This window comes from Lynx canadensis, chromosome C1, assembly GCF_007474595.2.
Source record: "Lynx canadensis isolate LIC74 chromosome C1, mLynCan4.pri.v2, whole genome shotgun sequence".
Lineage (NCBI taxonomy): Eukaryota > Metazoa > Chordata > Mammalia > Carnivora > Felidae > Lynx > Lynx canadensis.
In genome coordinates, this window is record NC_044310.1 from 173527730 (window position 1) to 173540235 (window position 12506).

Here is a 12506-nt window from a genome sequence, read left to right on the forward strand (position 1 = left end):
ATTCATACATTAAAGAAAACTTTTTTAAAATAATGAAAAAGAAGAATAGTATAGTGAACAGTATTATATCCTTTACCTTGTCTGTATTACATCTAGAATTATTGAAATTCTCAATTAATCTCAAGGTTAATCTCAATCTTCAGTTGGTCTTAAGTCTTCAGAATGGAACTGAATAACCATAAGTACTACCTTAGATGAGTGAGATTTAGGAAATAGATTTAACATGAACCTTGTGATGACTATTTACATATTGGCTGACAGTCTTAAAATTGATCCTTGTCTGCTATATTTTGTCCAGTATAGTTCTTGAAATATATGTTTGTAAAGAATGGTTATTATAAATAGATTTTAAGAGGAACATACTAGACTTTAGTCTCTCAAGAAAAGTAGTCTCTCCTTCCCCAAATGCTTTATGGATATGTTTCCATAATTCTTTCCTTGATCAATTTAAGAGCTTTTCCATGGAAAGGATTTTTTTTTAATGTTTATTTATTTATTTTTGAGAGAGAGACAGAGAGAGAGAGAGAGAGAGAGATGTGCATGTGAAAGAGAGTGTGAGCAGGGAGAGGCAGAGAGAGAGGTAGAGAGAGAATCCCAAGCAGGCTCTGTGCTGTCAGCATGGAGCTGGATGTGGGACTCAATGTTGTGGACAGTGAGATCATGACCTGAGCCAAAATCAAGAGTCAGACGTTTAACTGACTGAGCTACCCAGGTACCCCTCATGGAAAGGATTTTTCTTTTCTTTTCTTTTCTTTTCTTTTCTTTTCTTTTCTTTTCTTTTCCTTTCTTTTCTTTTTTCTTTTCTTTCTTTCTTTCTTTCTTTCTTTCTTTCTTTTTAATTTGCAATACTTTACATGAGTGGCTAGTGCATTGGGAATAATTTTCTCGAAAATGTAAACTGAAAATAAATATTTGCATGTAGTGTACCAAATCTGATTCTTTTTCCCACCAGCCAGATCATGTCTCTTAGATTCTAACTCCCGTGTTATAATGCCACTTGCGCTTTGTCTTTTACTTTAGTCTTTTACTACTCGTGTTTTACAAAGGCCTTTTGTTTTCATAAATATATTTATATCATAGAACTTTCAGGAGCACAGTAGGTAATTATAAGTGTTTAATAGTTATCTTATAATTTAGCCACTGGGAAACTTTACTTAGTATTACCTTTTCACATCTGCATTACAGTTAATGGGGGTTAATAACAACCCTGGGACACTTCTAGTCATCCTGTATTTTATTTCTTTGGTTAGTTGAAAGTTCCTGATATTCATCAAGTACACGAGATAAATAGCTAATGTGGCATTTGATTAATCAAATTTGGTTAATCAAAGGCATACTCTTTGTGTGTCTGGATTGAAATAAACTCTGTTAGCTTTGCGCAGTGGCAGTATCGTAGCCAATGAGGTTTATCCGAGGCGCGATTATTGCTAATTGAAATAAACTCTGTTATACTAAGAATATATTTTTTTCTTAGGCAACAGAGATTATGCCAAGGATGATCCATTGGAGTTTAAGTCCCACCAGTGGTTTGGAGCATCTGTGAGATCAAAACAAGACAAAATTTTGGTAAGTCTTTTGGATATTTACTTGTAGGTGAGTTTTGTCAATTTATGTGGAAACACAGAAAAGTTTCTGCTTGAAAGCTAGTAGTAAAACTCAGTGTGCTCAGGAGTACAGGACAAGATGAGATAAGATAGCCCTGATCAAAGGCCATCCTATCAAAGATCTTCTGTGTCCTGCCCTTCACAGACTTGCTTTCTGATACTTTCCACCTTCATTCCTGCCTTGTTACCTTCTCCACTCTTGTTGATCCTTCCCCTCAGGGTGTTTCTGTCCAGCCGGGTTCAGGATGAGTGTGCCTGTGATTAATCACACGCACTAATACCTCTTTTTAAAAACACAGCAGGCTTCCCTTTGCCTCTTTCCCCTGCTATGCCACATTCCTTGCTCCTCTTTTCAGAAACTTTTTCAGTGTTTTCTTCAGTTATCCCCTCTACTTCTTCACTGCCTGTTCTTTTCCCAACCACAGTCAAACTCAGGTAGGCATGGCTAAAGTCACCCTTGGCTTTCAGGTCACTGAAATCACTGGTACTTGTTGAATGTTTCTTGCCACTCAGCACCATTCAACAAGGTCAGTTAGCCCATTCTTTTTGAACTGCTTTTCTTCCCTTGGCTTCTGGAACACTGTACTTTCTTGGTTTTCTCCCATCTCCCTGCCTGATCCTCACTGTCTTTTTGAGCAGCTCCTCTTCTGCTCAGTTTCTAAGTGTTGAGTGTGCTAGGCTGGGTTCTGAGCCACCATCTTCTCTAACTACACCTTTTACCTGGCTGTTCCTATCCTGTCCCATGGCTGTAAATACAGTCTATATGTCATAATCCCTAAAGCTATATCTCTATTTCTTAATTCTCCCTGGATTTTCAGAGTGTTTCCGAACTAACTATATGGCATTTCCATTTGGATATCTCCTGTGTTACTCAAAATGAACATAGCCAAAATAGAACTCTTCTTACCCTTTATCAGAAAGGAAAAAACACAAAGATAATGCTCTCCGTATAAAACTTCCCCAGCCTGTTTACAGCCATGACTCTCTATCCCCTCCACCAGCAAGCCCTATCAATTCTGCCTCCAGAATGTTTCCCACATCCATCTAGAAATCATCACCTGCACTGTTTCCACCCTGTACCCAGCCACTATTGTAACCTCCCTGGGTTCCTGCAGTGGCACATCTCCTCTTTCTGCTTCCTGTCCTGCAGTCCATTCTCTGCGGTTCCTCCTCTGCAATCCTTTTTCCAGAGGAGGCCCAAAGTGAACCAGAGCATTTCATCTTCTTAATTAAAACCGTCAGGTGGTTTTCCATCACTCGTAGAGTTCAAATCCCCGCTTATCCTGGCTGATAAGCATCCCCACAACTAGGTCACTGGCTCTTGTCTCTTTGGCATCATCTCACTCCGTCTTGCAGGCTTTAGCCACACTAATCTTCATCCCTTCCATGTGCCAGGTCACTGCAGTTAGTACCTTAGTGTGTTTGTTCCCTGTCCCTGTTTTATGCTCACCTTGTTGATTTTCACTTGGCTAGCTCCTTGTCATTCTGACTTCAGCTTTCATTTCTTTTCCCCAGAAAGCCCTTCCCTGTTGTAATTACCTGCATAGTATTTATTGCTTTTTTTAAAATATGATGGTGGGGCATTAGGGAAGAATTTGTTTAGGAGCTGAAATTTCAAAGGAACTCTACAGGATGTGTCTAATTGGAGGTCAAGGATGGGGTTGAGAGTGGGTCATTCTAGGCACAAAGCAAAGAAGTAGAAGTAAGCAGATGCAAATAGTCCTTATACACGAAACATCAAGTACATATAGAGAAGTAGCAACAATCATTTCCTTTCACTTTTTTCAGGATAAATATAGAGTAACCCACTGTTGAAGTCTGCAGTATTTGTGTTAATGTTTTGCTTCAAAAAATATTACAGAAAGTTCATTGAACTTTTTTGCCAGCCAGTTAAACTGTTATATTTTGGTAGATTACTACGTTATTAAAGCATGCATTATTCTACTGCTCGTGCATGGCGTTAAAATCCATAACTCTGAAAACAGAAGGGTCACAATTTATTTGGAAAGTAGATCAAATGAGCACTGCAAAGTCTTTTACTTTTTTCTTAATAATAAATTATTTGCTTTATAATTTAGGGTGTAGTCTACGTGTGTAAGAATGTTATTTAGTTACAATGTTGATTCGATCAGCTTAGTGCTGATCAAAAAAAGTGCTACATGAAATAATTTTGCCATTTTGAAAATGAAATATGTGAAAAAGGTACTTATCACTGTTGTGATCTGGAATTCGTAGTATAGGATAGGTGTGGTTACTTTCTATTAATGCTTAGAAAGTGTTGTTCAATTCTGGGGTAGTGTAGATTGTCTGAAACACTAATCTTTTCAGGGAATTTTTATGTTGTGGACCACCACCTTTGATTTCAGGCCTGTGCCCCACTGTACCACTGGAGGACTGAAATGAAACAGGAGAGAGAGCCAGTTGGAACATGCTTTCTTCAGGATGGAGCAAAGACTGTAGAGTATGCTCCATGCAGATCAAGTATGTATAAGAAGTGTACCAACTTTTAAATGAGGGTTGGGAAGCCTAATTTGTTAAAAGTGTGTGTGTGTGTGTGCGCGCGTGTGCGCGTGTGTGTCTAGAAATTGTAGACATGTTGTGTTAGTCAAAAGATGTTCCATTGACCTTCTCTAACACAGATGTGGGACTTCCTAAAACAAAAGAAGCTGATGCAGTAGGTCTATCTCAGGCCTGTGTACCCGCATTTTTAGGAAAACTCCTCAAGGCGATTTGATGGATACCAGAGTTTAAGAACTAGAGCTTTATATTAATAATGTATGTATAATATATGTATAATATATTATATATATATTATAGTATAATATATTATAATGTATGTATAATATAATATGATATATTATAATGTATGTATAATATAATATATTATAATGTATGTATAATATAATATGATATATTATATAATGTATGTATAATATAATATAATATATTATAATGTATGTATAACATATGTATGTCTTTAAGACATATATATGTCTTAAAGAGCCAGAGTTTATATAGGAAGGTAAAACATTGAGCTCAGGACTCTGAGTCTGAATTTGCCTCCTTTTATTATTTTTTTAATTAAACAAATTTTATTTTAAGATTTTATTTTTAAGTAATCTCCACACCCACCATGAGGCTTGAACTCACAGCCTTGAAATCAAGAGTCACACACTCCACCAACCGAGCCAGCCAGGCACTCCTCTTAAGTCAGTTTCTTTGTCAGTCTGTTATCAACCTTACTCTTCTTTTGATGATCCAAAAGATCTCACTTTGTTGTCTAACACTATTTGAAATTTCAAATGAAATTCATGTGGTGACTAAAGGTGATTTTGAGTCCTTACAATTTTGATCGTGCTTTTCCAAAGGAGATTCCAGTTCTTTTGCCTTCCCGTCTTTGTTCAGTGGCCACCACTCCAGATCCTCTTTATACAAGAAATGTAAAAATAGCTTACTGAAGTGCCTTATGGTATTTATATCCAGAGCCCAGAGCACTTTTTAGGCTGTTTCTTTTTTTATGTTCCATTGGTCACCAGATAGTTTAGTAGAGAGAATCAGGAACAGAAGTAGAACATGTAAGACTGTTAACTGCTAGATTCTTTTCATCCGTGTTAGGTGACTTGGGACACCAGGCCAAAGGAACTGTTCAGTCCTTAAAATTTTAAGCAGTTGAACTTCCAAGAAGCTGCAGACGGTTTTATTAACGCTTATTTCTTCACCCACCGACTTGACCCTGCATGTTATGAGAAGTAAACATCAAAAGAATGATACCTCCCTAGAAGTGCATTGTTTATTTGGATTGGTCAGAAAGCACACCGCATCACAGGACAGAGGAGGCTGGCAGGTTTCTACTCCGTGTTTGATGCCATCTGTATCACCACCTTTATGTTGCTGTCTGGGTTAGAGTCCTGTCGTCTTTTTGGTATGCGGAAAATGTGAGGATTCAATTTGTGTTTGCAATTTCTGTATTGCAAAAATGTTGCTATTGTGAGAAGGTAATTTTATAGCTATGTGGAATGAGCTAACTCTTGCCCGCCAGGTTTGTAACTTACCATTTATGTGATGGACATAAAGGTAAAAATCACCCTATTCTCACATGATAGATGTGGGAACTGAGATTCAGATTGTTGGAAGTAATTTTTTCCTACATCTTTTAGTAATGAGTGATCTAATGAGGACTTGAACCCAGTTCTGTCTTATTCCAAAGGAGCCCTTCCCTTGTAAATACTAACAATGGAATATGTTTTCCATTTCAATTGCCTCAGTGTTAACCACAGCTTTTCCTTAAAGAATACATTGTGCTTTCACGAATACAGGTTTGGATAATTCTGGGTGTGTGAAATACTTGGTACCCTTCTGAAAGCAAGCATTCTAGAAATGATCCATTCATGTGTATATACTGTTAGATTAGGCTAGTGTTGTTTTTTCATTTTGCCTTTTCTGTAATGACCATTTTTTTTTTTTTCTCAACATGTATTTAAAGGATGAAGGCAGTATTTGCATGATGTATCTGTTACATAATGCTTTTGCTTATTCGGTTTAGGCACAGAAATTGTAAATATAGGCACAAAAATTATAAACTCATTTTAACCCTTATTTTCTAAATTATTTAACATCCAAATCAGGTCAGCAAACTGGCTTGTGAGCCTCTTTTTGTAAATAAAATTTTATTGGAAAGCAGCCACACCCATTTGTTTACATGTTGTTTACAAAGGGAGAGTTAAATAGTTGCCACAGAGACTTGCTGGCCCCTAAGTCTGAAATATTTACCATATGGTCCTTCACAGAAAGTTTGCTGATCGTTAATCAAATAATAAAACCTAAAATCTTAGAAAAAGCAAAAGAATAACCTCAAAACATCAAAGTGAGTGCCTTTCATCCTAATAAATCTAGCTTTCAGTATCCATTGATCACTGTACATGTTTTTTGGCTCAAACTTTGAAATATGAAGCTATGTACAGACCCAAATTACGAAGAGCAACTTGACCAGAGGTGAAGAAATGCTCAGGAGTGGGAATCTGAGAACCTGGATTTATTCTAGCATTTTGTCAGCAACCTGGCGATAGCTATTGGTGGTACACTTAACCACTCTGGGCCTTTGTTTTCACTATTAGTAAAACACTGATTTGGTTAAAAGACTTCAGAGATAGAGTTTTTGTATTTTGTATCTTCTTCATGCTTCCATAGATTGTTCAACCAATGATTGATTTTGCATGGGGGTGCCAGTTTTGAAGGGCTAAGTTGCTAACTTCTTGATAACTTTGCTTGTTTTGGTAGTGGTAGTTTGTGGGGGGTTGTTGTTTGTTTGCTTTTGTTTTCAACATGACCTGTGTGGGCACGCTGGACATGAAACTTCATTGTCTGTGAAAAATTTTCCTTGTTCCTGATTATGTTTGCTTTTGGCTTTTCATAACTATCTGTGACCTAATGGCTTTACACAATAGGCCAGATGACTTTCTGTTCTAAAAGTGCCTGACCCACAAATCATTTAACTTACATGCTCTTAATTCCGTGATCAGACTGAGTCCTTTGTTCCTTCCGCTTTCTGATGACATTTGTACATAGATTTTTCTCAGTAATGATAATGAGCTGGCTTTTCTTTCCCCTTGATTGTTAACTCAGGAAATTACAAGCACATTGCTGATTTGAGATAGTGCAGTTTAGTGGTGTGGACACACCTGGGCTCAGATCCTTGCTTTCTTATTTACTAGCTGGTTGACTGTGGTCAAGTTACTTAAGTTTCTGTAAGGCTTAGTTTCCTTTTCTGTAAATTGTGAATAATACTAGTATCTCTCATAGGATTGCTGTAAGATTTAAACGATCATGCCTTGGAAAATGCTTTCATACAGTACCTGGCTCACAGAAGGGGCTTTGTGAACATTAACTGCTCTTACTATCATAATCAGTAATATTATTTATAATGCTGTCAGGCTTGATGAATGGGAGAAATATTATTCATCTGTAGAAATAAAAACAAAAGCCTTCACGGAAATAGTTGTAGTTAACATAAAATTCTTCACATTGTCATAAACATTCAGTTTAATATGTACCTGTTAATAAAATTTTAAAGGACAGTCATGTTTTCTTGCTGGGATGTTCTGAGAAACCAAATAAAGGAGATAACTGTACAGTATGATAATCAAAAAGGGATGTCTCTAAAAATAGCCTGAAATAGTTCCCTAAATACAACTTGAAGAAAGGAAATAAAGAGCCAACTTGAGGTCAGAGCAGACTTCCTCAGTATGATTCACTAGACACTGGAAACCCCAGCCCCACATTCTCCCATTCCCTCCTGTTAAAAAAAATTCACATTGGGGCAGCATTACACTCTTGAGGCCTTTAATAAAAGAACTTCTAAATTTAGTTATTAAGTGTGTAATCTTGGGGCAGTTCCCAGGTTTTAAAATGGGTTCAAAAATTTTGATGGGAATATTTGGAAATTGTCCTTTCAGTTATACTGAAAATAGATATTTTTGGTTCCTGTGTTTGGGTGGCAAGTTTAGTAATACGAAAGCATAATTACTTACATATTGTAATTCTCTATAGGAAATGCTTGATAACTAAAGAGTAGTATTTTTATTGTTCCTTGTTATCCTTGAAATAAAACAAGGGAGAGCCTTCAGATTCATCCTTACCTGTGTTCTAGGTCCAGTTTTACTCATGATTAGGGTTAATCTAAATGAACTGGCTACTTGTCCAGAAATTGTCCCCTTGTGAGAGCTACAAAATAAAGGGTAACTACAAAAGAGTCAAACTGTTGAGTCTGTTATCATTTGGAAAATAGTCAGTGTTGTGTTTAAAGATGTTCACTTTCATTAGACTGCAGTTCTAAATATGTTGTGAAGATAGTTTTGTATTTCGCTCTTTGCTGAATATTAAGTTAGGGTCTGGCCCTCTCCCAAAATCCTGAAGTACGTTTTTAATAGATTTGTTGTTGTTGTTGTTGTTGTTGTTGGCTGTAAAATGTGTGTGTAGTCAGTATGTATTAGGAGTGCATGTATCTCTTTACTGGTATTCATAATAAATTTGTAGAGTGCTAACTGGAATTTCAAATTCAAACTGGAATTTTACTTGTAGATCACAACTCATCTTTGTTTCATGAAATCAGAATAGTGGATCATAACCAGTAATTCTTTTTTAAAAGGAGTGAAATAAAATAGAAAGTATCAGAATATATTGTCCATGGTAATAGTGATAGTTTTGTGAAATTTTGTCTTATTCATGTATCTGTTATACACACATACAATAACATACATGTTGGGTTATATGGACTGTGATATAAAATATAGTCTTGCTGTGGGTTATGGTTAAAAATAAGTTTGAAATCTACCATCTTAGGTGATGTTTCTATTTCCTGGTGACCATTCCAGATACATTGATCTCTCTCTATTGCCATTATCTGAGAGAATGGTGCTGGTAAAAATGCACAGTAACTTTTTTAGAGTGTGATAATAATTCATTAAATGCCACATTGAATGGACACTCCCAGTTCAACAATACATTATCTTATGATTACAGTGATACAGATTTTTCTCATGTTTTGTTTTATGTCATTTGTTTGTTTTTGGGTTTGTGTATATTTCCAATCTTTTTATTTTAGAAAATATTGATGCTGATGGACAGGGATTTTGTCAAGGAGGATTCAGCATTGATTTTACCAAAGTAAGTTTTCATTTAAGACTGAATGAGATTCAGATCTACCTCATTATCTAAACCATTGTTAAAAATTACTTGCTCAATACTTCAGCTTCTTTATAATTATTACCTGTTCTATGAAAACACCTAATAAAAATGTCCCATGCATTTTGATATTCTTTGCCTCATATTCTCTCCCTAGTGGACGTTGCCTATTTGAAATAGACATCAGAATGAGAGTGGGGGACACTAAAAGATCTCAGTAGATGACAGATAACTATTATGACTTTATATTAAAATTTCTAATTAGATAAATTTATATAGTACTAAAGTTTTGTCTTTTTGATTGAAATTCACAAAAGCTGTCACTGGGAGCTTGATTACAGAATTAGAGTTTAGTTACATAAAAGCTCAGAAACATGCATGCTTGCCATCTATTATGTGCCTACAGGCACCAAGTAAAGCTGAAGCAGCTTAATTATTGTGAAACATCTCAGATGCGTGACTCTGTATTTTTAACTAAGCGAGCATGCTCTCCAGAGTTGACAGTTTTTATCTTTTTTCCTGAAATAACAATTCAGTTTATGTTTTCAAGGGAAATTTTTCTTAAATACTTTTCCTTATGTCATTTTCTTTTGTGTATGTGGGGATTTTTTTGGTGAGATATGTGAAAATCTTGAATATAAAATTGAGAATATTAATTTCTCTATTTGAGATAGAAATCTCAAATATATTAATTAAAAATAGAGCTTCCTTGGAAAACTTAATATGGCTTTCTTAGAAAGTGTGAGCAACAAATGCCATAAATTTATTAAAATGATATAAACTACAATCATGTAATTCAGAAAATTAATAAAGCATTTTCTTGTTTTTTTTAATTTATATTTTATCTTTATTTAAAAAAATTTTTTTCTAGACTGGGACTATAATTACAGTTAACTTTCCTTATTACATAATTGATTTAAGTCATTCAATTTGAAACTCATAATTCAAAATTTACTCATAATTACTCATAATTCAAAATTTGAGGAAGCAAAACAAAGAGAGGTAAAGTATATTAATAATATTAGGTTAAACTTCCATGATATATTTTCAAAGAGGTGTTATATTTTAAAAAATCCCTATGTTTTCTGTACCTATGCTTATGCAACTATAACCCCAGAAATATTCTCATATAGCAACCATTCACTACTAAATTAGTTATTTACTTTCTTTAACTCATTTCTGGAAAAAAGGTGTCATTTTACAGCAGACAACTTAGAAGTACCTTTTACATAGCCAGGACAGGAAATTGTCTGTTGAAAGCTTGAAAGGGCTATATGTATGTTTGGTGGGGAAGAATTACGTTTTTTGTCTCCAAGGGGGAGGAAATGTCCAAAACATTATGCTCAAACACTAAATACAGTTATCTTGAATTAGATACTTATAGTTGGTTACAGATACAAGAAATGCTAGTCAAGTGTAAATTGTATATATTATATACCCTGAAAAATTTACCTTCTAACTTCATTCCTGTTTAGATCTGCAAGACACTAAAAATAATTTTTCATTAGCCAAAGAATTTAAAAGTTCTTTCTTTTATGTATTTTTTTTTTTTTGAGTTTATTTATTTTGAGAGAAGGGGCAGAGAGAGAGTGAGAGAGAGAGAATCCCAAGCAGGGTCCACACTGTCAGCACGGAGCTGGATGCGAGGCTCGAACTCATGAACTGTGAGATCATGACCTGAGCCGAAATCAATAGTCAGATGCCTGACTGAGCCACTCAGGTGCTCTCAAAGCATTAAAAAAAATTTTTTTTTAATTTTATTTTAGAGAGAGAGAGTGTGTGAGCAGGGGAGGGCGGGGGAGGGGGGGGAGAGAGAGAGAGAGAGAGAGAGAGAGAGAGAGAGAGAGAGAGAATGAGAATCCCAAGCAGGCTCCATACCCAGCACAGAGCCCAACATGGTGCTCGATCCCACAACCCTGGGATCATGACCCGAGCCAAAACCAAGCGTCACATACTTGACTGAGCTTCCCGAGGCATCTCTAGCCAAAAAAATTTTAATGATAACTAGAAAGAAAATTTGCCTATATAGTCACAAATGTAAGATACAAAATTAATGACTTTTTGTTTTATTATAACTCAAAAATATTTTATAGTAGTACTTCCTAACAAGTTGCGAACCAGCCAGATCTATAGAATCAATGTGTGTATATATTTGTATATTTTCATATATTAATAGTCATAACTTTTAAAACATTTTTTATTGTATTTTAGAAAAGTACAATGAAAATTTACTGAAAATGAGTTAGGAGAGTTTGAGATTTGTGATTTTGTTTTATGTTTATATAGCTTTTATGTGTATTAAATATCACATATATATATATATATGGCTTTTGTGGGTATTACATTGCTTTCAGTTTTTAAATCTACCTATTTTTAAATATGTGTTTTTTTGTTGTTTGATTTAATCTAGGCTGACAGAGTACTTCTTGGTGGTCCTGGTAGCTTTTATTGGCAAGGTAGGTTGATATATTTTTTTAAAGTTATTTATTTATTTTGAGAGAGAGAGAGGGAGAGAGAGAGAGAGAGAGGGAGCGAGCATGAGTAGGGAGAGGGGCAGAGAGAGAGGAGAGAGAACATCCCAAGCAGGCTCCATATGGTCAATGCAGAGCCCTACATGGGACTCGATCTCACTAACCATGAGATCATGACCTGAGCAGAAATCAGTAGTGAAGAGTCATATGCTTAGTCGACTGAGCCACCCAAGCACCCCTAGGATAATATTTTTTAAATTACTCAGTAATGATTGTGTTTAATGCTTGCTTGGCTTACCATGTGCCTATATGATTTTTCGAATTATTTTAAAGAAAGAAATTGAGAAATACAATTTAAATGTGTAATTGCTATCTGTTTCACAGTATTTTTTTTTAAAAAAGCACTGTAACATCCTATATATAATATAATATATAGAAAATCTGTGGCATAGTATAATACATAATATATATTATATATATTTTTAGTAGAAAGTAAACAATATGTTTAAAGTAAATTATAAAGTAAATCTACAAAGTAATTTAAAACAATTTATTTTTATTGTCTGTGATACATGCTTTCTTGTCTCTGTACTCTAGAGTCTATAGTGTAAACATTAGGAAGTGTGTGGAACGGATCTATTCAGGCAAATTGTGGTATTCGGAAAGCTCATGGTTTTAAAGTATTTCCAATTTGTTCATTAGAATATTTAAATGGTTATTTTCTCATTAACCATTGACATCATGAATGACT

The 12506-nt window shown here is 35.1% G+C and overlaps 1 protein-coding gene and 1 pseudogene across 1 annotated transcript in view; both read left to right on the top strand.

Moving 5' to 3' along the window:
- The window catches only part of ITGAV (integrin subunit alpha V), a 93464-nt gene that overhangs the window by 35315 nt on the left and 45643 nt on the right, over nt 1-12506 (top strand). Inside the window, exons 3-6 of the mRNA XM_030325262.1 lie at nt 1475-1566; nt 3971-4085; nt 9205-9266; nt 11695-11740. Coding sequence (XP_030181122.1) covers nt 1475-1566; nt 3971-4085; nt 9205-9266; nt 11695-11740 — 315 coding nt within the window. The remainder of the gene's footprint in view (nt 1-1474; nt 1567-3970; nt 4086-9204; nt 9267-11694; nt 11741-12506) is intronic.
- LOC115522475 lies at nt 1371-1581 on the top strand (annotated as a pseudogene).